General features: G+C 41.1%; 1 protein-coding gene across 1 annotated transcript in view; it reads right to left on the bottom strand.

The window, feature by feature from the left end:
* The window catches only part of LOC134674232 (chondroitin sulfate synthase 2), a 40167-nt gene extending 18750 nt beyond the window's left edge, over positions 1–21417 (bottom strand). The window contains exons 1-7 of the mRNA XM_063532292.1: positions 21111–21417; positions 20510–20698; positions 16863–17100; positions 16067–16218; positions 9930–10135; positions 8642–8819; positions 22–166 (exon numbers count right to left, since the gene is read on the bottom strand). Coding sequence (XP_063388362.1) covers positions 22–166; positions 8642–8819; positions 9930–10135; positions 16067–16218; positions 16863–17100; positions 20510–20698; positions 21111–21287 — 1285 coding nt within the window. The 5' untranslated portion in view covers positions 21288–21417. The remainder of the gene's footprint in view (positions 1–21; positions 167–8641; positions 8820–9929; positions 10136–16066; positions 16219–16862; positions 17101–20509; positions 20699–21110) is intronic.
* Positions 21418–22294: the final 877 nt, after the last annotated feature.

Below are 22294 nucleotides of genomic sequence, written 5' to 3'. Positions count from 1 at the left end.
TATAATATCTAGTTACCTGGCCACTATCCTTGTCTCCTGTCAGCCTCACTAGTAACCTATATTTGAGTGCGGTGGCGGGCTCCCAGCGCATGGCGCCTTCAACGAGCGCAGCCTCGCGCGCTCCGTACTGGCGCAGCGCCCAGGCACGCGCTGTCTCCCACACCATCTGAAATATAATATCCAGTTAAGCCTTTATAAGGCACAGGGAGTATGTTTCCCAAGTGATTTAGAACTTTGTTTCAAACTGTTAGGGTTGAATTTTGTATAATGTGTGACACTCTTATGCCTTATAAAGGGTTAAGTCTTTAACTCTGACCGTCAAAGACGTCAGTCAACTGACACGCGGCTTTAGTCCAATGTCAACCTTAGTGCATTCTGTCAAGGTTCACTCTGACCCGCCACGTACGATAGCCAGTGGCGTTGACAAGGTTAAAAATCATGATCTTAAGATAGATTTTCTTAGGATAGCGGTGCCGTCATATAGCGGCCGTCTTCATACTAAATAATACAGCTAAATATGGATGTCGTAGTATTTGTATGGGCCGCTGTATGACGGCACCGCTATCCTGGGAAACCAGAGCATTACTGTTTTCCCAGTGGCATCCTAAGTATGCCAATTGTCAACATAGGTAAGTTTAAGTTTTAAGCAGCCAAAATTGTATAATTACATTAATACCTAGCATTCGAAAGGTTAAGATCGCTGTTAGCATTAGCGTACAAAACCGAGTGTATGCTTGCGGCGGTGAAACTATCCAGCATGTAGGCGTGTGTAGGAGGAGAGCGGCGAGTCACCCGTCCCTGTCGCACGTGTACTCACGTCGAGCGCGGCGGTGTGCGCGCGGGGCAGGGGCCGCACGGCGGCGAGGTCGTCCAGCATGTAGGCGTGTGTGTGAGGAGAGCGGCGAGTCACCCGTCCCTGTCGCACGTGTACTCACGTCCAGCGCCGCGGTGTGCGCGCGGGGCAGGGGCCGGACGGCGGCGAGGTCGTCCAGCATGTAGGCGTGTGTATGAGGAGAGCGGCGAGTCACCCGTCCCTGTCGCACGTGTACTCACGTCCAGCGCCGCGGTGTGCGCGCGGGGCAGGGGCCGCACGGCGGCGAGGTCGTCCAGCATGTAGGCGTGTGTGTGAGGAGAGCGGCGAGTCACCCGTCCCTGTCGCACGTGTACTCACGTCCAGCGCCGCGGTGTGCGCGCGGGGCAGGGGCCGCACGGCGGCGAGGTCGTCCAGCATGTAGGCGTGTGTGTGAGGAGAGCGGCGAGTCACCCGTCCCTGTCGCACGTGTACTCACGTCGAGCGCGGCGGTGTGCGCGCGGGGCAGGGGCCGCACGGCGGCGAGGTCGTCCAGCATGTAGGCGTGTGTGTGAGGAGAGCGGCGAGTCACCCGTCCCTGTCGCACGTGTACTCACGTCCAGCGCCGCGGTGTGCGCGCGGGGCAGGGGCCGCACGGCGGCGAGGTCGTCCAGCATGTAGGCGTGTGTGTGAGGAGAGCGGCGAGTCACCCGTCCCTGTCGCACGTGTACTCACGTCCAGCGCCGCGGTGTGCGCGCGGGGCAGGGGCCGGACGGCGGCGAGTCGTCCAGCATGTAGGCGTGTGTGTGAGGAGAGCGGCGAGTCACCCGTCCCTGTCGCACGTGTACTCACGTCCAGCGCCGCGGTGTGCGCGCGGGGCAGGGGCCGGACGGCGGCGAGGTCGTCCAGCATGTAGGCGTGTGTATGAGGAGAGCGGCGAGTCACCCGTCCCTGTCGCACGTGTACTCACGTCCAGCGCCGCGGTGTGCGCGCGGGGCAGGGGCCGCACGGCGGCGAGGTCGTCCAGCATGTAGGTGTCAGATTTACTTTAATATTATCGTTGATAAAATAGGAAATAAAGATGTAAGGCAGTATTTAATTAAGACTAGTTAATTATTGCTCAAAGTAATGTATTTATTATAGCGACAACTACAAGGTTTAGAATATGAAAAATGGTAGACATTATTTAAGTAATATATTTATGTAAGCAGATTGTAAGCAAAAGTATATTGTAGATTTACGGAACAATTAATCGGCTTTATTATCACATCATTCACAAAAATATTATTTTATGCGTAATAAATATTGGTGGCTTAATAGTTAGTACTGGCTACCTTAACGTACACACTTGGCATAGTTTAAAATAGTAATAAAGATCGAGCAATAAGCCACATGATGTATTACACCGTAATCAGTTGGAATATACGTTACATAGTAACTATTAAAAACTCATCAAAGGGTTATATTCACATTAAAGATTGTAACGTACATACCATCAGATTATAACACAAAGAAAACATACAGAAATTTATAACAAGTCATAAATTCACAATTAAATAAAATTGACACTTAACTTCGTTCGTCGTCGTAGCTCTCCAACTGAGAAGTGCCCCACAACTGTCAGACACCCGCTTATATTCGATTAGACTTCACCCCTTCTACCACTTCTTGGTGGGAATAACAAGTAAGATATTTCCTGCACATCCGGTTATTATAATAATTCAATTCAACAAATGTATTTGCTGCATTTAGTTTAATTTATTATAGAATAATTAACGCAAACTAATACAAATTTAATATCATGGCTTATTATTATAAAATACTTTATTTACCTTACTTATGTTCTGACAGTTATGGTCAAGAAATATACATGGAGGGTAGTTGTGTTATTGAACAGCAGTTCTAACTTATTATTTCGATATAAGTACGTATTAGCTTAGCAAAAGTGAACCATCTCGTAAAAATGTAAGTGTGATCTTTGTTTTTATACTACGTATCTCACACGGCCATACTGACAGGTGCTTCGTTCTCGAAGTACCTTATTTCTATATTTATTATTATTTATTTATTATATTAAACTTAGTATATGCAATGACTATTTTTTATTAGTCAGATACTATATCACATATCACATTAATCAAGTGAGAGCTCGAAGGCTCGGCAGCAATTATCCTACTTACAATCACCATACTACTGTTTCACTTATCACATCAAGTGAGCCTCAGTAGCATGTATCACCCTAGGTTGGCTACTGGTCCACTTATAACATCAAGTGGGGCACACAGGCTCTGCAGCAGGTCCCTATATTGCTACTTTTTCACTTACATCAAGCGAGAGCTCGCAGGCTCGGCAGCAATTATCCTACTTACAATCACCATGCTACGGGCACTTATCACATCAAGTCAGCCTCGGTAGCATGTATCGCCCTGAATTGGCTACTGGTCCACCTATAACATCAAGTGGGGCACACAGGCTCTGCAGCAGGTCCCTATATTGCTACTTTTTCACTTACATCAAGCGAGAGCTCGCAGGCTCGGCAGCAATTATCCTACTTACAATCACCATGCTACGGGCACTTATCACATCAAGTCAGCCTCGGTAGCATGTATCGCCCTGAGTTGGCTACTGGTCCACCTATAACATCAAGTGGGGCACACAGGCTCTGCAGCAGGTCCCTATATTGCTACTTTTTCACTTACATCAAGCGAGAGCTCGCAGGCTCGGCAGCAATTATTAATCGGTTATTATTTTGTCAAATAAGCTTTTTAACTACACTGGAATGATGTACACTGGAAGTTCTCAATCGATCGATAATCAACTTATGTCTCATTCACATAAGTAAACTTTATAAACTTTTCTTTTTTTCTTTTTTCTTTTTTAATACATAAGTTACCTTAAGTATATAAAACTTCTTAATCCTAATAATTTTATAAATTAACCTGAATCGTTTAACAGAAATAAACATTTTTCATTTTTTTTTTCGTTCTTTTCTTTTTTTTTTTTTTTTCATTCCATTAGAACTTCCTACGTTGGGCACTCCCATGAATTATATAAACCTAATGTAACAGAATTTTAAACTCCGTTCGGCCATCCCACAAAACAACTATTTTAAAAGTCAGTGATCAGTATTATCTATAATGTATTCAATATGTATAGATCTATCTTTTATTTAGCTGAAGCTTCGGTGGCAAAATAAAAATGTGGTTACAAATAATAGGCAACGTATTTCTTTTTATGAAATGGTATTTTGGAGCTTTCATCGTAACTGTCCTTAAACCGCAGGAGATAACGCGATATTCTTCTAGTTGAATCTTAACTTATCGTACAAAGGCGGATTCATCTTACAAAAGTTGTTCTCTAGGATGGGTCTAGGATGTTTTGGGCTTCTGGGTAGGACACAATTAATTCGAAGACATATTATTTATATCAGTCATGCTTCATTATGGCAATAGGTTAGGTATAAATAAAAATAAAAATTGATGTTTGCTAAATACTATAGAATCAGGATTATACGATTCGTTTTATTCCTGAACAGCTCACTCATAGCAACAAGTGGCACCAAAAGGTTAATTCACCTATCTACCTTCCACTTGGCTTTATCAGTATTCCGGTGGTCTTATGTTTTCTTGTATGTACCAAAATTAAAACAAACATTAAAATGAACCAGAAGATCATAGGTACAAAATTGCCATTGTTATAGGCATTTTATTACCGCAGCATATTTAATTACCGCCAGACCAGGTAAATGGTGGTACATATACCCAAGGGCTTATGCGAGTTTACTACGAGAACTGGTAAAGTATATAACAGTTTAAAATATCGTATATACATGGTGTTCACAAGGAATGCGAAAGACCTTAACCACGCATTTCTGAGGTCAAAAGAGAGAAAATAATGTAATATGCGTATATGTCAATTTCGCCAAAAAAAAATAAATTTTTTTTTTATGTACTTGTACATAAAAAGTATATGTTATTGGTAAACATGTCACTTAAAATACATTTTTACAAATGTTTTTTTTTTTCGTAAATCATAGTTGTTGCAAAGTGTTACTTGTTACTTTTTGACATCTATCGATAAGGATATTTAGACTACGTCCCATAGTAGTAACATCGTCATCAAAAAGAAAACTAGTTTTTTTTTAATTTTTTTTTTTTTGTATTTGTATTAAATGAACTCTGAAACTAGGCGAATTTCAAAAAGGTTTAAAGGACTTTGTCTCTAAATATAATCAGGAATACGCTGCTAAAACTATTCGGCCCCCTCATGTTACACCGTGTATATATTTTTTATATTCCTTACAGGTAGGGTTGCCAACCGTACTATATTATATCGTATTGTACTATATTTTGGCTCTTTGTACTATATACTTTTGGAAAAATATATAGTACGCTAAAATACTATATTTCCGATTAAAAGTATATTACACTCATGTTTAGTATTTTATCTAAAAGTACTATTTTTTTTTTTTTTTGATGCCTTATTCTGGAAAATACTATATTCCACCAAAAAAAAGTTGGCAACCCAGTTACAGGTCACCTAGATGAATTGTCCTAAAGGAATACGTTTACTTTGTACCTACACATTTTTGTACTCTATGTTGTATATTTACCCCTTTTTTTTTTGTAAAGTATTTTTATCACCAAGAGAATATGTGCTTTTTATTTACTGACTAATTTGCATGTGCAAAAATCTTTCAACTTCACGGTTTCAAAACATAATTTACTAACACGGGACTTGAATTACCTCTGATTACCACAAGAACAATACTGACTAGTCTACTATTTTGTATGACGTAATTGTCTAAGGTTGTCACTGAGATATCCTTTTTTTTTTTAGTCATTTAATATCCATCAATCAGTAAATTTATCAAATTGGATGCATACTTTCAAAAACGCTTTTATGCCAAACGCGTATTACTATCTGTACACAGAACTCGCAATAAGCACTGTAGGTGCAAAATTGTAAATAGCCGTTATTACTATTTATGCAAGTATCACGACTACCACCGACTGTTTTAATATCGATAAGCTCACGAGGGGCTTGTAACTGAAAACCAAAAGCGTGTTGACTTTATCCTTTACAGTTTTAAAACGACCTGACAGTTTAATATTGTTTACTGTTTTATACTTATTGAAATAGTTCCTTGATAAGATCCTGATCGGTGAGATAGAATCTTTAAGATATGTGCCTTCGATATCAGACTATTGAACCTAAGTAACTGGTATTATATAAATATTTATTCGTATCAATCGTAACAAAAATAAGAAATAATGTGACTAATAAAATTCAAAGGACGTATAAGGGTATTTCCACTTAACTGTATACCGTTAACGGCCGGTTAGGAAAAGTCACAAATCTGACGACAAATATCATAACCGCGACAATTAAATTAAGTATCAAATTCGTAACTAAACCGACAGCTGAACGTGACTTGATAAACGTACCTAACTTAAGACACGCGGTAAGTTACAATTAAAATGCCCATTGTTATTAACCGCCTAAAATTTCCAACGTAGTCTTTAATGCAGACCTCAAAATCTTATAATGAGATTCGAGTTGTAGCTAACTGATCACGATTAAAATATTTATCCAGGCCATAAATAACGTTATTCCAACGTTTGGAAACTTATTCAAACTAAACTGCTTTTCTAAAATCCAATTTCACAAATAGCTTCTTTTTTTTTATTATTATTCGATTCAGTCATTAACTAAGTCGTCATTTAGAATAGTATAGATTAGAAAATATTTATTTATGCGTCATTATGGTTACATAACAGGTTATGAAAAGGACAGACGTTTACGTTTATCTAACTCTGTAACTATTCGATGTGATTCGATATCTAAACATACCTATACAGTCCTATTTTTAAGTGTAACCAAATTTTAACATACCAGAAACAACATCATTCATCAGTCATCCTTCCAGACAGGCGCCACTCCGCAGCGTCTCACAGGTGCGGCAGTTTCTGTTTCGCGAAGTACTTTTGAGCTGCTTGCTGCGGTTCTCCATAAAAAGCATCATGCTTAGTATACCAAATATCTTGTTTCACCTGGGGTTTTCACTGAAAGTGAAACACCAGTGTCCTTGTGTCCAGGATAGCGCGGCTTACAGTGTCTGTTTGGAGTTGGATGGCGTCCCGCTGTTGACTAGCATAAGCAGTCCTTATACTCGTACTGCTCCTGAAACATTAGTTTTGTAGGCATAGAATGTGTGTAATATCATCCCACTTCTGATGTCAGATTTACTTTAATATTATCGTTGATAAAATAGGAAATAAAGATGTAAGGCAGTATTTAATTAAGACTAGTTAATTATTGCTCAAAGTAATGTATTTATTATAGCGACAACTACAAGGTTTAGAATATGAAAAATGGTAGACATTATTTAAGTAATATATTTATGTAAGCAGATTGTAAGTAAAAGTATATTGTAGATTTACGGAACAATTAATCGGCTTTATTATCACATCATTCACAAAAATATTATTTTATGCGTAATAAATATTGGTGGCTTAATAGTTAGTACTGGCTACCTTAACGTACACACTTGGCATAGTTTAAAATAGTAATAAAGATCGAGCAATAAGCCACATGATGTATTACACCGTAATCAGTTGGAATATACGTTACATAGTAACTATTAAAAACTCATCAAAGGGTTATATTCACATTAAAGATTGTAACGTACATACCATCAGATTATAACACAAAGAAAACATACAGAAATTTATAACAAGTCATAAATTCACAATTAAATAAAATTGACACTTAACTTCGTTCGTCGTCGTAGCTCTCCAACTGAGAAGTGCCCCACAACTGTCAGACACCCGCTTATATTCGATTAGACTTCACCCCTTCTACCACTTCTTGGTGGGAATAACAAGTAAGATATTTCCTGCACATCCGGTTATTATAATAATTCAATTCAACAAATGTATTTGCTGCATTTAGTTTAATTTATTATAGAATAATTAACGCAAACTAATACAAATTTAATATCATGGCTTATTATTATAAAATACTTTATTTACCTTACTTATGTTCTGACAGTTATGGTCAAGAAATATACATGGAGGGTAGTTGTGTTATTGAACAGCAGTTCTAACTTATTATTTCGATATAAGTACGTATTAGCTTAGCAAAAGTGAACCATCTCGTAAAAATGTAAGTGTGATCTTTGTTTTTATACTACGTATCTCACATAGGCGTGTATGTGAGGAGAGCGGCGAGTCATCCGTCCCTGTCGCACGTGTACTCACGTCCAGCGCCGCGGTGTGCGCGCGGGGCAGGGGCCGGACGGCGGCGAGTCGTCCAGCATGTAGGCGTGTGTGTGAGGAGAGCGGCGAGTCACCCGTCCCTGTCGCACGTGTACTCACGTCCAGCGCCGCGGTGTGCGCGCGGGGCAGGGGCCGCACGGCGGCGAGGTCATCCAGCATGTAGGCGTGTGTGTGAGGAGAGCGGCGAGTCACCCGTCCCTGTCGCACGTGTACTCACGTCCAGCGCCGCGGTGTGCGCGCGGGGCAGGGGCCGCACGGCGGCGAGGTCATCCAGCATGTAGGCGTGTGTATGAGGAGAGCGGCGAGTCACCCGTCCCTGTCGCACGTGTACTCACGTCCAGCGCCGCGGTGTGCGCGCGGGGCAGGGGCCGCACGGCGGCGAGGTCATCCAGCATGTAGGCGTGTGTGTGAGGAGAGCGGCGAGTCACCCGTCCCTGTCGCACGTGTACTCACGTCCAGCGCCGCGGTGTGCGCGCGGGGCAGGGGCCGCACGGCGGCGAGGTCGTCCAGCATGTAGGCGTGTGTATGAGGAGAGCGGCGAGTCACCCGTCCCTGTCGCACGTGTACTCACGTCCAGCGCCGCAGTATGCGCGCGGGGCAGGGGTCGGACTGCAGCGAGGTCATCCAGCATGTAGGCGTGTGTGCGGTTGAAGGAGAGCCAGCGCGGGTGGTCGAAGCGCGAGTCGGGCGCCGGCGCCGCCAGCCCGGGCTCCGAGCGCAGCCCGCCGGGCCAAGTGCCGTTGCGGAACCTGACAACATGCCTCAATTACGACCGGTTCGTATCAGACGAAATTTTAAGGGCCCCTCCACATTTAGCGTCTTTCGAGCGTCGGCGTCTACAACTCTATGGCCGCTGCTCGACGCAACGTCGACGCAACTGCGCAGCGATGTCATTTTCCATAGCGCTGACCAGACGCCGACGCTCGAAAGACGCTAGATGTGGGGGGGGGGGGGGGGCTCTAAAACGACATATTTTATTGATGCAGCAATACAGTCTGACAAAAAAAGAGTAGAAATTAAAGTGGCAATACTGTAGTGTCGTCCCGTTTTCTTATACATATACGTAGATCGATATGAAAGGGACGACGCCACAGTGTTGCCACTTTTTAATTTCTACATTTTTTTTGTCAGACTATACATTAACAGGAAATTCAGTGAAAGAAATACAGGGACGTTTTGCGAGTTGTATTACAGAATACCGTTCTTCCTCGAACGTCGTTCTTGTTCGTTCTTCTTCGTCGTTCGTGTTGTCGTTCGTTCTTGAGCATACCGTGGGGCTTAGTCAATTTGTGTAAAAATATCCTATATTAGTATTTATTTATTTAGAATAAGTAATAGTATAATCACCTGAATTAACGCATTCACTGCCACCCTCTTTTCCTGGACATTCACCAGGTGCCGCACTTGGCTGTCACTATATATTATGAACGCGTCTGTGCGTCAAAGGCACAGGGTGAAAGTCGCAGTGACGCATATACATATATGCGTCGGTGGCAGTGAATGCGTTAATCTGTTACATCACGAAGGCCGTAAAAATATCTGACACGATCTTATTTGTAGAGCCATAAGAGCGTGTCACATATTTTTGCGACTTTCGAAGAGCAACATATTGTTGCAGGTGACTGTACCACCGTACAGAAAAAAACTTCCTACAAAACCGAAGTTTGACAGCGGTTCAGGGATGAATCATGCTGTCCCTTTATAATGAATGGCACTATCCCTTTCGGCTTATTAGGATACGCAAAGGGACGTCAAGTTGTGCCAACCCTAATAATTGCTCAGAGCAATGCTGAGCCGAACGAATTTCCTACCCCTGGTTACAACCATACATATCAATCCACTCAAAAATCTATAGTTACCCAGGTGGATGACTCCGTATTCCCCGGTGTAGAGCCCTCCGCAGTGCTCTAGTTTCGTCCTTGGCCCTCGTCAGCAGCACACTAGAGACGTAAGCGTGAAGCGAGTACATTTGCGGCGGTGTAGCCGGATGCGCCGTCACGGCGTCCGCTAAAGATGGCGTCAGTTGGAGCGGGTCCGATAGAGTCGCTGACACGTATGTCTCGCCCTGTATAAAATAGTACATTAATACAAATGCGCGAGGAATATAATTTTGCATGACGAAAGATGGGAAAAACCTGAGAGAAGTGACAATACCTTCGAGCAACACCGGCTTCCGACACGTCGGAAGGGAGGGGCCCAAGCGATATCTCACCGTACAAATCTTTGTGCCATTTTTCGCGGGGGGAAAGGTGCACAAAGTCGCACTTCTCACACACTTACATACAAAATCCAATCTGTAATGACGACACAAATACATAGAAAATGACACACGTCAAAGACAAATCTTGCGAACCTCGATCTCTTTTTGTGTACGGACGAGTGACTAGTGTCACAACACGCACACTAACACATTTTCGTTGAAGTATGTCATTGTATTCTGAGAGATGAGAAGTCGGATTTGTCGCTCGACCGATCCGCAATTTGTACTGAGCGAGCAAAATCGATAAATCTAACAATTACTTGAGACTAAAATATAATAATTATATTTAAATGTAATAGGCCTGTTGCAAGTAACAAAGAATCATGGAAATAATGGTTTCAAAGAAACATATATGTTAATATGATTCTAAAAAATGGCAATCCCAATCTCAGTATAAACTGAAGGATTATTAAGATATTCAATAAAATAAAAGTGCAAAATTCTGCAATCGGCCATTATTACTGAAACGCCAATCAGAAGCGTTCTAAACAGTGACGTCATCAATCCATAACATATTTCTTAGAGCAACATAGACAACCTCATCGACCGAAATCTATACGTCCTCACCAAAGAGTTCGAAAGGTGCAAAAAAAATATTATTTCGCCACTAAACATTGATTACGTCCAAAAAATATTATTACACGATATAAAGTAGATATCTATTATTTAAGGTGGTTCGCCTAGGTTACTCAAAACTTAACTCTCGCTAGATGGCACCACTTTTGCAAAATTTGAGGTTTTATTTTTTTGTGAAATGGTCATGGTATTTGTATACTTAAAAGTATGTTTCGCGCACTCTTTAAATAAATATTGAACAATTAAAGTAAACATTGAATACTTCATTGTGCAAAAACCACCTTTTTAATTCGACGGAGTGTTGCTGTCACGCTTTTTCCTAGTATTACTCACACATGCAAACAGTGTTTCCGTGATCCTTGTAGTAGACAATTTCACACAACGTAAGTATGTTGCATTGCAATAGCGTAACGGTATGTTCGTGGAAATAACTACGTGCAAGAGGATTGGGGTTCAAGACTGGTGCGAGTAGGTAATTTCTTTTTGTTTCTCCTTTGTGTTATCTTACCTTTAAACGAGCAATTATTATATATATGTTACTGTAAAAGCCCGAAGTACGGCAAAACCTAGGATTTACCGGTAAAACCTAGGTTTTACCGATGCCGATCGGTAAAAGCCCGAAATGTTAAATCTTACTAGTTTACTTCGGGCTTTTACCAACACCGATATGGTAAATCCTAGGTCTTACCACGGCAACCGGTAAAGTTTGAATCATGCACTGATTCTTGAGATTATTAGATGAAAAGTAGGTAGGTTTGGATCTCCCGGTTCTGCTGAAGGTGAAAGAGAACTCTACTAGCCTGCATCGTGGCTAGGCACCCAGGTTTAGGTATAGTTAACTTTAAAACCGAATCTGCAGCTGGCCACTTTATTGAGTAATAGAAACGCGTTCCGTATGTGTTTCGCTTTCCAGATGACCAGGGTGCCTAGCCAAGGTGCCAATGGTTTACGCTCCATAGCGACTGAAGCGCAGCCGTGTCTGTCGCATTAATATGGCAGAGTGATAGAGAGAGGTATTACCCTAACGTTCGCTACGGAGCGAACGACTGGCATCATGGCTAGGCACCCAGATTTAGGTATAGTTAAGATTACCGCCGAATCTGCAGCTGGCCACTGTATTGAGTAATAGAAAAGCGTTCCGTATGTGTTTCGCTTTCCAGATGACCAGGGTGCCTAGCCAAGATGCCAATGGTGTACGCTCCGTAGCGAACGAAGCGCAACCGTGTCTGTCGCATTAATATGACAGAGTGATAGAGAGAGGTATTACCCTAACGTTCGCTACGGAGCGAACGACTGGCATCTTGGCTAGGCACCCAGATTTAGGTATAGTTAAGTTTACCGCCGAATCTGCAACTGGCCACTGTATTGAGTAATAGAAACGCGTTCCGTATGTGTTTCGCTTTCCAGATGACCAGGGTGCCTAGCCAAGGTGCCAATGGTTTACGCTCCGTAGCGACCGAAGCGCAGCCGTGTCTGTCGCATTAATATGGCAGAGTGATAGAGACAGGTATTACCCTAACGTTCGCTACGGAGCGAACGACTGGCATCTTGGCTAGGCACACAGATTTAAACGCTTTTTAAAAATCAAAAAACTATTACTTATGAAAGCAGAAGAATATAAATGATCGTATTTGATTTATAATTGTTACATATTTGCCGTAACTTATTTTTAAAATGTGTTTTTCAATTAAAAGACACGTCAAGATTGTTTACCTTATTTCTAATGCTAAAAAAAACAAACTATAGTAATAATTGTGTTTTTCATTCATAGACAAAATCCATTATTTTATCCACAGGAAATTTTATATATCTCTTTTTTATTGCAGTGAGGATGTCCTGATTGTAAAAATAAGAGAGATTAGGTAGAGTATAATTTCTAATTTTCTTTGTCAAAAATAAACGAATACGTGTAGCCCATACCATACTTAATCAATCGATTTATGATAATAAGAAAAATTAAATAAAAATAAAAAAACAATACGAAATTTAGATGTAACAAAAATACAAAAAGTTATGTTCCAGCATACAATTGACTGGGGATCGAACCGGGAATCTTCCGTTTGTAAGCAAAAAAGCGACTGTTTGCATAACACGCCATGATAGTTCTTAGCTAAGCTGACGAACTTCGGGTACTTATTCTCGCTTAGGTCAATTAAGTACCTGTCAAACGTCAGTGTCAACAAAATTGCACTAAACATGACGGCACTCCAAATTCGCGCCGTGGTCAGCCCGGCAACGTCGGAAATGGTATGGCAACGTCGCAAATGTATCTGTACACGACATTTGTGACATACACATACGTAAAATTGATGAAAATTTAACTATGATTTTTGCATGATTTCTGTATGAAACATTGTTTTCCTGTTAATTTCGCGCAAACGAATATTCGAAGGAAGATAAATGCGGAAATATTTATGTACTAATAGTGTGTAGTTACTTAATGAGCTTTGATTGAATTTTGTATGAAAATCGAACCACCTTAAATAAAATGCTAAATAATACGATATTTCAACAACAAACTTTTTCAATTATTTGGCTGAATGGAACTATCATTGCCATGTTGGCTGTCGTAACTAGAAAAAGTGAAAAATTAAAAAGTAAACCGGCGCTCGGTGATTTTCACTCAAAATTTACATGTATCTAAATAATTCATTTTAAACTGCAACCGTGTGAGAGTTTTTGTGTAAAATAAGTTATTGTGATAAATTATTGTAATGTATTTATCATCCCTAATTGTAATATATGGTGCTGAATTAACAATATCATTCGGATTCAAGGGAAATTCGTAACTGTAAGTATGTAAACACTAGCTGTTGCCCGCGACTTCGTCCGCGTGGACTCTTGAACATTTTACATCTTGTGTACCCATAACTTTTCATCGATGCAAACTTTATAATACAAACTTTTAATATAATGTTAATGCCCTTTTACCAAGTTTGAAGTTCCTAACTTGAAAGCTTGAAAAAAAATGTTTGATATTCATACAAACTTTTAACTCCTTTTGCACCACGTTAGGGGATGAATTTTCAAAAACGCTGAAATGAGTTTTCTTGTAATTTAATTTAATACCTTTTTGCAAAGTTTCAAGTTCCTAGCTTAAAATAAAATTTGCACCCCAAGACGAACTTTCATACCTCTTTTAATCCCCTTAGGGGTAGAATTTCCAAAAACATTGCAATTACTTTTTTTTGTAATCATCTCTTACGCCTTTCTAAGAAGTTTCAAAGCATTTGTAATGGATTCAAACTTTCAACCCCTTTTTAACCCTGTTAGAGGATGAAATTTACAAAACGCTGAAATTACTTTTCCTGTCTTTTAATAATATCTCTAAACACAAAGATTCAAGTCCCGCGTTCGAAAAAAATTTTGATATCCATACAAACTTTCAACCCCTTTTTCACCACCTCAAGGGATGAATTTTCAAAAACGCTGAAATTGTTTTTCTTGTATTTTAATAATATATCTTTTAACGAAGTTTCAAATTCCTATCTCAAAAGAAAACTTTAACCCCATACAAACTTTCATCCCTTATTTAACCCTGTTAGGGGATGAATTTTACAAAACGCTGAAATTACTTTTATTGTCTTCTAATGATATCCCTAAATACAAAGATTCAAGTCCCGCGCTCGAAAATGTTTTGATATCCATACAAAATTTCAACCCCTTTTTCACCACCTTGGGGGATGAATTTTCTAAAATGCTGAAAGTAGTTTTCTTGTATTTGAATTTGATACTTTTTTACAAAGTTTCAAGTTCCTAGCTTAAAATAAAATTTGCACCCGATTACGAACTTTCATCCCCTTTTTAATCCCCTTAGGGGTTGAATTTCCAAAAACGCTGCAATTACTTTTTTTTGTAATCGGCTATTATGCCTTTCTAAGAAGTTTCAAAGCATTTGTAATACATTAAAATTTTCAACCCCTTTTTAACCCTGTTAGGGGATGAATTTTACAAAACGCTGAAATTACTTTTCCTGTCTTCTAATAATATCCCTAAATACAAAGATTCAACTCCACTACTCGAAAAAATTTTTGATATCCATACAAACTTTCAACCCCTTTTACCCACTTTAGGGGATGAATTTTCAAAAACGCTGAAATTAGTTTTCTTGTATTTTAATAATATATCTTTTTACGAAGTTTCAAATTCCTAGCTTAAAAGAAAACTTTAACCCCATACAAACTTTCATCCCCTTTTTAACCCCCTTAGGGGTTGAATTTCTCAAAATCGCTTCTTATCTCTTGTACACTTTATAAGTGCAATCTGGTGTGCAAATTTCAACTTTCTGGCTTTTGTAGTTTCGGCTCTGCGTTGATGAATCAGTCAGTCAGTCAGTCAGTCAGGACACTTGCATTTATATATATAGATAGATAGATTGTCTACCACCCTACCACCAACTAAATTATGACGTCACAAATGGCATGCGAGGCGTTTTCGCGCGAAGTTTAAACTAGCTATAATAAAATGCAATTATCTATGTTAAATCTTATGTGTATAGCTGAAATATTGTGTTTTTCGGAACCAATACAGGTGTACCGACAATAATACAAGGGATTTCAAAATTTGTCATCAGGCCTATTAAACGTATGATATGTAAAAATAAATATTACATGTGAAATGTAATATTTATTTATTCCGCCTCCCTTCCGTGTTGCTCGAAGGACAATACATACCTACATCAAAGGACGTTTATGCATAAATTAAATGAACAAAACTTTATGATAATTATAACTAACGACCCACCCCGGCTTCGCACGGGTTACACAAAACCTAAACAAATTATACACCTAAACCTTCCTCAAGAATGTCCCATGATAAGTGGAAACCGCATGAAAATCCGTTCAGTAGTTTTTGAGTTTATCGCGAACATACATACAAACAGAACGGCAGGGGCCTTTGTTTTATAAGGTGTAGTGTAGTGATTGTGTAGTGATTCGACCTTAGCATTTCATTATAATTTAGTTGCTCGCAATTTTTATATTAGACAGGCAACCTTGTACCATCTCACGCTCGCAATTCAGGGTCGAGGAGGAGGGTAGCTAAATTGGTTGTTCAATACTTACACTTACGCTATAGAATTTCCAATTTATCAAGAACCCTAAATGGTATAACAATCCCGTGTGGTGACTGTACAATCTAGACCTGTGGTGTTAACTGTACCTGCATGTTGTTAGTGCAGGGCGTGCGCGCCGCGTGCAGCACGCAGCGGCCGAGGTTCTCGTGGTGGTGGGGAGAGTACGAGTTACGCACGCACCAGTCGAGCGCGTTGTGGACTGCGCGGAGCACGCTATTTGATAGGAGGATGCCGCTTTCTATAAAAAAAATAAAAAAGTTATTTTTAAAAATAGGGCAAGAGTTTTCTACCGAGAGGGGGAGGCCGGCGTGCACACAATGCGCCGTTTGGAGAGGCATTCTGGGATCACAAAACTTCTATCCCGACGCCTTCCCAAAAACAACTTACTACGAACTCTAAAAAGTCAAAAGAAATATCTCATTTTTGAACAATTGAGAGTCAATTTTAGGGTGGATGTCTCTAAACTTGTTGATCTACACAAAACATTCTTGTAATCTTTTTACAAGCTTTTATTTAGTTTCACCTGACCGTTTTCTTTCTGTGTGTAATCAAATCTTGCTTATCTTGCAAGTTAAATTTGATGCCCTTCCCGGTTTCCGATTGAGCTGAAATTTTGCATGCATGTATAAATCAGATGACAATGCAATATTATGGTACCATCAAGCTGATCTGATGATGGAGACAGGAGGTGGCCATAGGAACTCTGTGATAAAACAATGTAACCTAATTGTGTTAGGGGTTTTTAGAATTGTCTTGATGAGTATTAGTTGTCTGTCGTAAAAAAAGTACAGTCAGCGATAAAAGCTTGTACCAAAAATGAAATTTATGCCAAAAACTTATTGAAGTTAATTAAACAAGCTATGGAATATTTTACATACATACCTAGCAAACAATACTGGCTGTCGCCCTCCACCATGCCCATGTACACATCCTGCGACACACTGATACTGGCCACCAGCTGCTTTAATCTCCTCGCATTGATGTAAGCGTTGTCCGCACTTAAGAAGAAGAAGTCGTATTCGTCAAGGAAGTTATCAGCGAGATACTTGAGCGCATGGAAAGGCCGGAGTAGGGCGCGGGAGTCGGTGAAACCCACCACGTTGGCTAGGCCGCTCGATGCCTGTGAACATTTAAATGTTAGTTTAAAAATGGAATTAGGTAACTTTAAAATTGGTAAATGACGAGCAGTGTTAATTAACCTTTTGACTGCTAATGCACATATTATACAATTATGGAATCTAGATAAGGTAAGAAGCCTGTGAAATAGGGGTGGACATATGTCTTTATAGACTGTATGTTGTCCGTATAGACACCATGAGTACAGTAGGTATATTATTATTATTTTGTGTCTCCTTTTGGATTTCACGGGCCTATAAATCCCGGTCTTTTGATAGGCTTGCGTGGGGATATAGATCCAACACGTAGAGGCCCCTTGGAGAGCTTTAATGTCATGTAGAACGCCTGCTGGAACCCGTTCACAGGCGCAACAATAGACACCCATGAACCGGTCGCAGCAGGCATTGGGACTATTGTAGAAAAAGTGAACAGTATTCCGGGCTATGGATTGATGTTTGGGTGGACAATGAGACTGGGCTATTGTAAAAGAGGTCCGGACACCTGCCATAACAATGTTAACACCGTCATCGAGGCAGGCGGTGACTCGCCGCTGACTAGATGGGCCCCTGAAACTGCCGTCGCGAAGACGACCAGGAGCAACATCGGTGTGAGCGGCTCAGGGGTGTCGAGAGGTGTGCGCCGCTTTCTACCCAGTGACTGTTAACAGCCACTGTGCCAACTCGCGTCTTATGCATCTTTCACTTCCACCCCTGGAGCATATAGCTCTAGCGACTCCTCTCTGGACGGCCAATGAAGGCAAGCCAGAGCTGAGAGTCCTGCGGGTCCCCTTGGGGTCCACTCCGACCGACGAAGACACGCCGGAGACGGAGACCCTGACCGACTCTCGGGAGCACTCGGGTCCGTGGGGTCGTTACTCCCCAACAGCTCGCCACAAGCTGCCCTGCGGGCGAGCTGCCATTATTATTATTATTTCGTTTTAGACAGGCAGCTGATGCTGGTGCGTCTAAATCATAGTTCACTTAGCACGATTTCACTGTTTAGATAGTTTATCGAGTCTATTTTTAAATTGATTCACACTTGTAGGGTTCACAACTTCTGAGGGTAATTTGTTCCAAGCATTTACTATTCGGTTTGCAATGAAGTTTTTCGCGATATTTGTTTTATGTTTTGTGGTTACTAGTTTAAGGTAGTGTCCTCTTGTGCGCGTGTTTGGGTTTCGAGTGAACAGGTCGCTTAGTTCTGGACAGTCGTAATATCCATGAATGATTTTAAATGTCTCGATCAAGTCGCCACGTTCACGCCTTTTTTGCAGTGTTGTCAAGCCCAGCTTGACTAGTCTTTCCTCGTACGAAAGTGACTTTAGCTGTGTGGGAATTTTAGTAAATCTACGCTGCACTCGCTCGATCATGTCAATATCTTTTTTGAAGTATGGATTCCATATCTGAAAACCATATTCCAGAATTGGTCTTATGTAGGTCTTATATATCTTGAGCATTGTTTCGGTGGTGAGAATACGAAAAGCTCTTCTAATTATGTAGATTATAGAGTTAGCCTTTTTTACCATTTGTGAAATATGGGGTTCCCACTTGAGATCGTCAGACATGATGACTCCTAGGTCTTGTTGGGTCGTGGTTCCTGCTAATTGTACGTTGTTTAAAGTGTAGGGCAACTTGGGGTTTTTCTTGTGCATGTGGAGGACTGTGCATTTTGATTCGTTGAGGTTTATAAGCCAGTCTAGGCACCAGTCCCTAATTCGGTTCAGATCTGCCTGTAGTTTGCTATGGTCTATCATAGGGTTTACAAACAGCTTGGAGTCATCTGCAAAGAAGCTGAAGTTGGATTCGATGGTGGTTTGTAAGTCGGTAACAAATATGCTGAACATGGTCGTTGAGATGACCGATCCCTGTGGGACGCCGCTCCAGACATCAAATTCATCAGAAACACTTTCAGCGATTCGCACTCTAAATTTTCTATCTCGTAGAAACGATTTTATCCATTGTAGAAGTTTTCCTCTTATGCCAAAGTGCTCAAGTTTAGCTAGGAGTCTACGATGAGGCACTCTGTCAAAAGCTTTTTCATAGTCCAGGTATATCACGTCGATTGGTTCTGCATTATCCAGATGGCTAGACCAGACCTTAACACATGCTAGTAGGTTAGTGACAGTGGATCTTCTCTTCATAAAGCCATGTTGTTGGTCGACAATTATGTGATTCCTATCTAGGAATAGCCTTATTTCGTCGTTTATAATAGCCTCCATTAGCTTAACTGCTAGACAGGTTAAACTAATTGGTCTGTAGTTGTTAAGGTTAAGTTTGTCTCCCTTTTTGTAGATAGGTGTCACTAGAGCGTTCCTCCACTTCTGCGGCACAATTGATGTGTGAAATGACTCCTTCATAATATGCGTAAGTGATGGCAAAATAGCTTTACATTTCTTTAGCAAGACTGCTGAGATTCCGTCGGGGCCCATGGAAGTATCTTCACGTAGCTTCTTTAATTTGTTCCAAACTTTATCTTCCGAAATAGTGACGTCACATAAGGATTCCTGGATCCGAGGGCATGCAATAAGAGGTACCGTGTCGTTTGACTCCTTAACATAGTTTGCTTCAAAACGTTTGGCTAGGGCATTCGCAATGTCAACCTCGCTTGTTACTGTCTTGTCCCCATCGTGCATAACACGAGGAACTGAAACTTTTGTGCAAAGTTGTTTTCTAATGTACGCGTAAAACGCCTTGGGTCCGAGATTTACAATGCGGCTTTCATAATCAGTTCTGGATTGCCTAGTTATACTTAGAAGTGTATTATTAAGTGTTCTGTAGTGCTTGTAATCATCTCTGCATCCTGTAAGTACATATTTGTCCCATGCCTTTCGTTTGTCCTGTATTTTTTGTTTTATATTTTTGTCAATCCAAGGTTTCAGTGGTGGTTTACGCGGTGGCCTCGCGTTCGGTGTATGCTTGTTGGCCACCTCGAGGATGGTGGATTCAAATGCTTCCCATTTGCTGTTAGGTGTATTATGTGTGCTTACTAGATTTAAAAGGTCGCGTTCATATAAGGCCGAGTCTATACTCTCAGTGTCTGATTTAAAGTAGTTTTTCCTGTTCGATTTTATAATTTTACTTAATGTATTGTTATTTTCTATTTGCATTAACAGTAGTAAAAAATCATGATCGGATTTTCCCACAGGCGGTTGGTGTTCAACAGCTGTAATAAGGTTTTCGTCATTCGTCATGACCAATATATTGACATTATTGACGAAGATAAACCTACAACTCTGAGAAATAAATCAACATTTAACACTGTTCCCATTTTATAAATGAATTCATAATAATAAATTGAAGGCATAATAGAAGTACAGCTTAACAAAAGAGTTTTGTGCTAATTTAAATTAAACTAAACCGGTCAATCATCAAATGCAAAGCATAGGGTTAGTGTAAGTACTCTCATGTACATACCTGGCGGCTATCAGCAGTGATGAAGAACTTCAACGCTGGCTGCAGGACATGAGCAGTGTCGTTGATGGCGGTGGATCGTGCATCCACCGCACCGGCCAGCACGCCGGCCAGCAGCGGCGCGCGCATGCCCAGCTCCGTGCTGTAGTAGCGTGGCCTCTGCACTGCTCGCCCTGCTGCTACCGCTGCATGCTGCAAACATCAGATACATAAGTGAATATACTAGTACAAGGTCAAAGGGACCTCAGCCATTGACAAGACTGCATACACTTGAGTAAACCCAACTGATACTGCCTTTATCAAGGCAGCCTAGTACTTATAACATTTGGTAAAAATGCTGAAGAGGAGATGGTTTGGTTTCAGCCCTGGGCACTGGAGATCTTGGTCACTTTTCCTTCCATATATGACATCCTGTTCATTTTATAAATAAATACAAGGTGTTTAAAGCCGTTTACCACGTTGAGTGAGGTGATTATCACACTAAATAACTTCTAATATAGGATCAACATTGAAATCGCGAAAAAATTGATCACGTCAATGTCACAGGTCATTTCAACATTCAAGTACCTTGACCTCACTACCAATAAACAACCAACAAACTCACATCAGGCCTCTCCTCGCGCTGTGGCTCATAGTCATCAAGCACCGGCAGCGACGGCGCGGCACACGTCGGCGCGTCGTCCAGCGGCACCGTGGCCAGCGCCAGCCACAGGCCCAGCGCGAGCCCAGCCAGGAAGTACCCGTTGTGCTTCACCTGCGACACCACGTAGCGCGACAACATCGTGTCTGAACCCACGGGGTGACAATACGCGATTAAACTTTAATCTAGGTCGCAGTTATCTTATCCTTTTAGTTTAGATAAGCAAAAACATGATCGGTCTGCAGCTTGTTTCCGTAAGCGAATTCTAGTGAAATTAATGACAGTGACGTTGACGTATTTAAAATTTGACATTGACGGTCGTTTGACAGATCATCGCACCGGTCCGTATTGCACCAACGTATTCATCGAAAAAAGATTATTTTTATATAGTCTGTCAAGTCATTTCCGCCAGTACAAAAAAAGTGGCAAATTAAAAAAATGTAGGTGTGAAAGGTAATCTTCCCATAGCAAATTTTAATTTCGCGCCTTTTTCTACTGACAGTTGCTTGACCAGCTATAATTAACTAAAAGTTAACTATAGCTGGTCAAGCAAATCTTGTCAGTAAACAAAGGCGTGAAATTCAAATTTTACATATATAAAATATGTATTACCAATTTTATTAGCCAAGTCTACAAAGAACCAAGAAAAAAAACAAATCAGTGTTTTGACCTGACCTGCTATTTAGCATTCTGAGTTATATTTTCGCGCTCGATCCATACCTACTTGGTCTTGAAGATGTAATGTATTTGAGCGCGCTACTCAACTCATGCTAGATGATCTACTCAGTACGCAGTGAAACATGACCAGCGACTTAAAATAGGTGGGTAACCGGTTATACTTACTTACTTACTCCGTTGGCTCAGCGACCCAAAATGAGACTTGGCCTCCGACACAAGACAGCGCCACTTTTCTCGGTCCTGTGCGACCTCACGCCAATTGTTAACTCGAAGTTCGCACAGGTCCGCCTCCACCATGTCGCACCAGCGATATCTGGGGCGTCCGATAGGACGTCTTCCTGCTGGATGGCCCAGGTAAGCTCTTTTCACGTTCCGATCTTCATCCATTCTCTCAAGCATGCCTATATACCTACTTGATTGTTGTAATAATAGAAAACCTTTAACCAGAGATGGTGCTTCAGAGGCAGATA

Source organism: Cydia fagiglandana, chromosome 19 (genome assembly GCF_963556715.1).
Source record: "Cydia fagiglandana chromosome 19, ilCydFagi1.1, whole genome shotgun sequence".
Taxonomy (NCBI): Eukaryota; Metazoa; Arthropoda; class Insecta; order Lepidoptera; family Tortricidae; genus Cydia; species Cydia fagiglandana.
The sequence above is the reverse complement of the archived record's forward strand: the minus strand, read 5'-3'. Positions and strand labels throughout refer to the sequence as shown.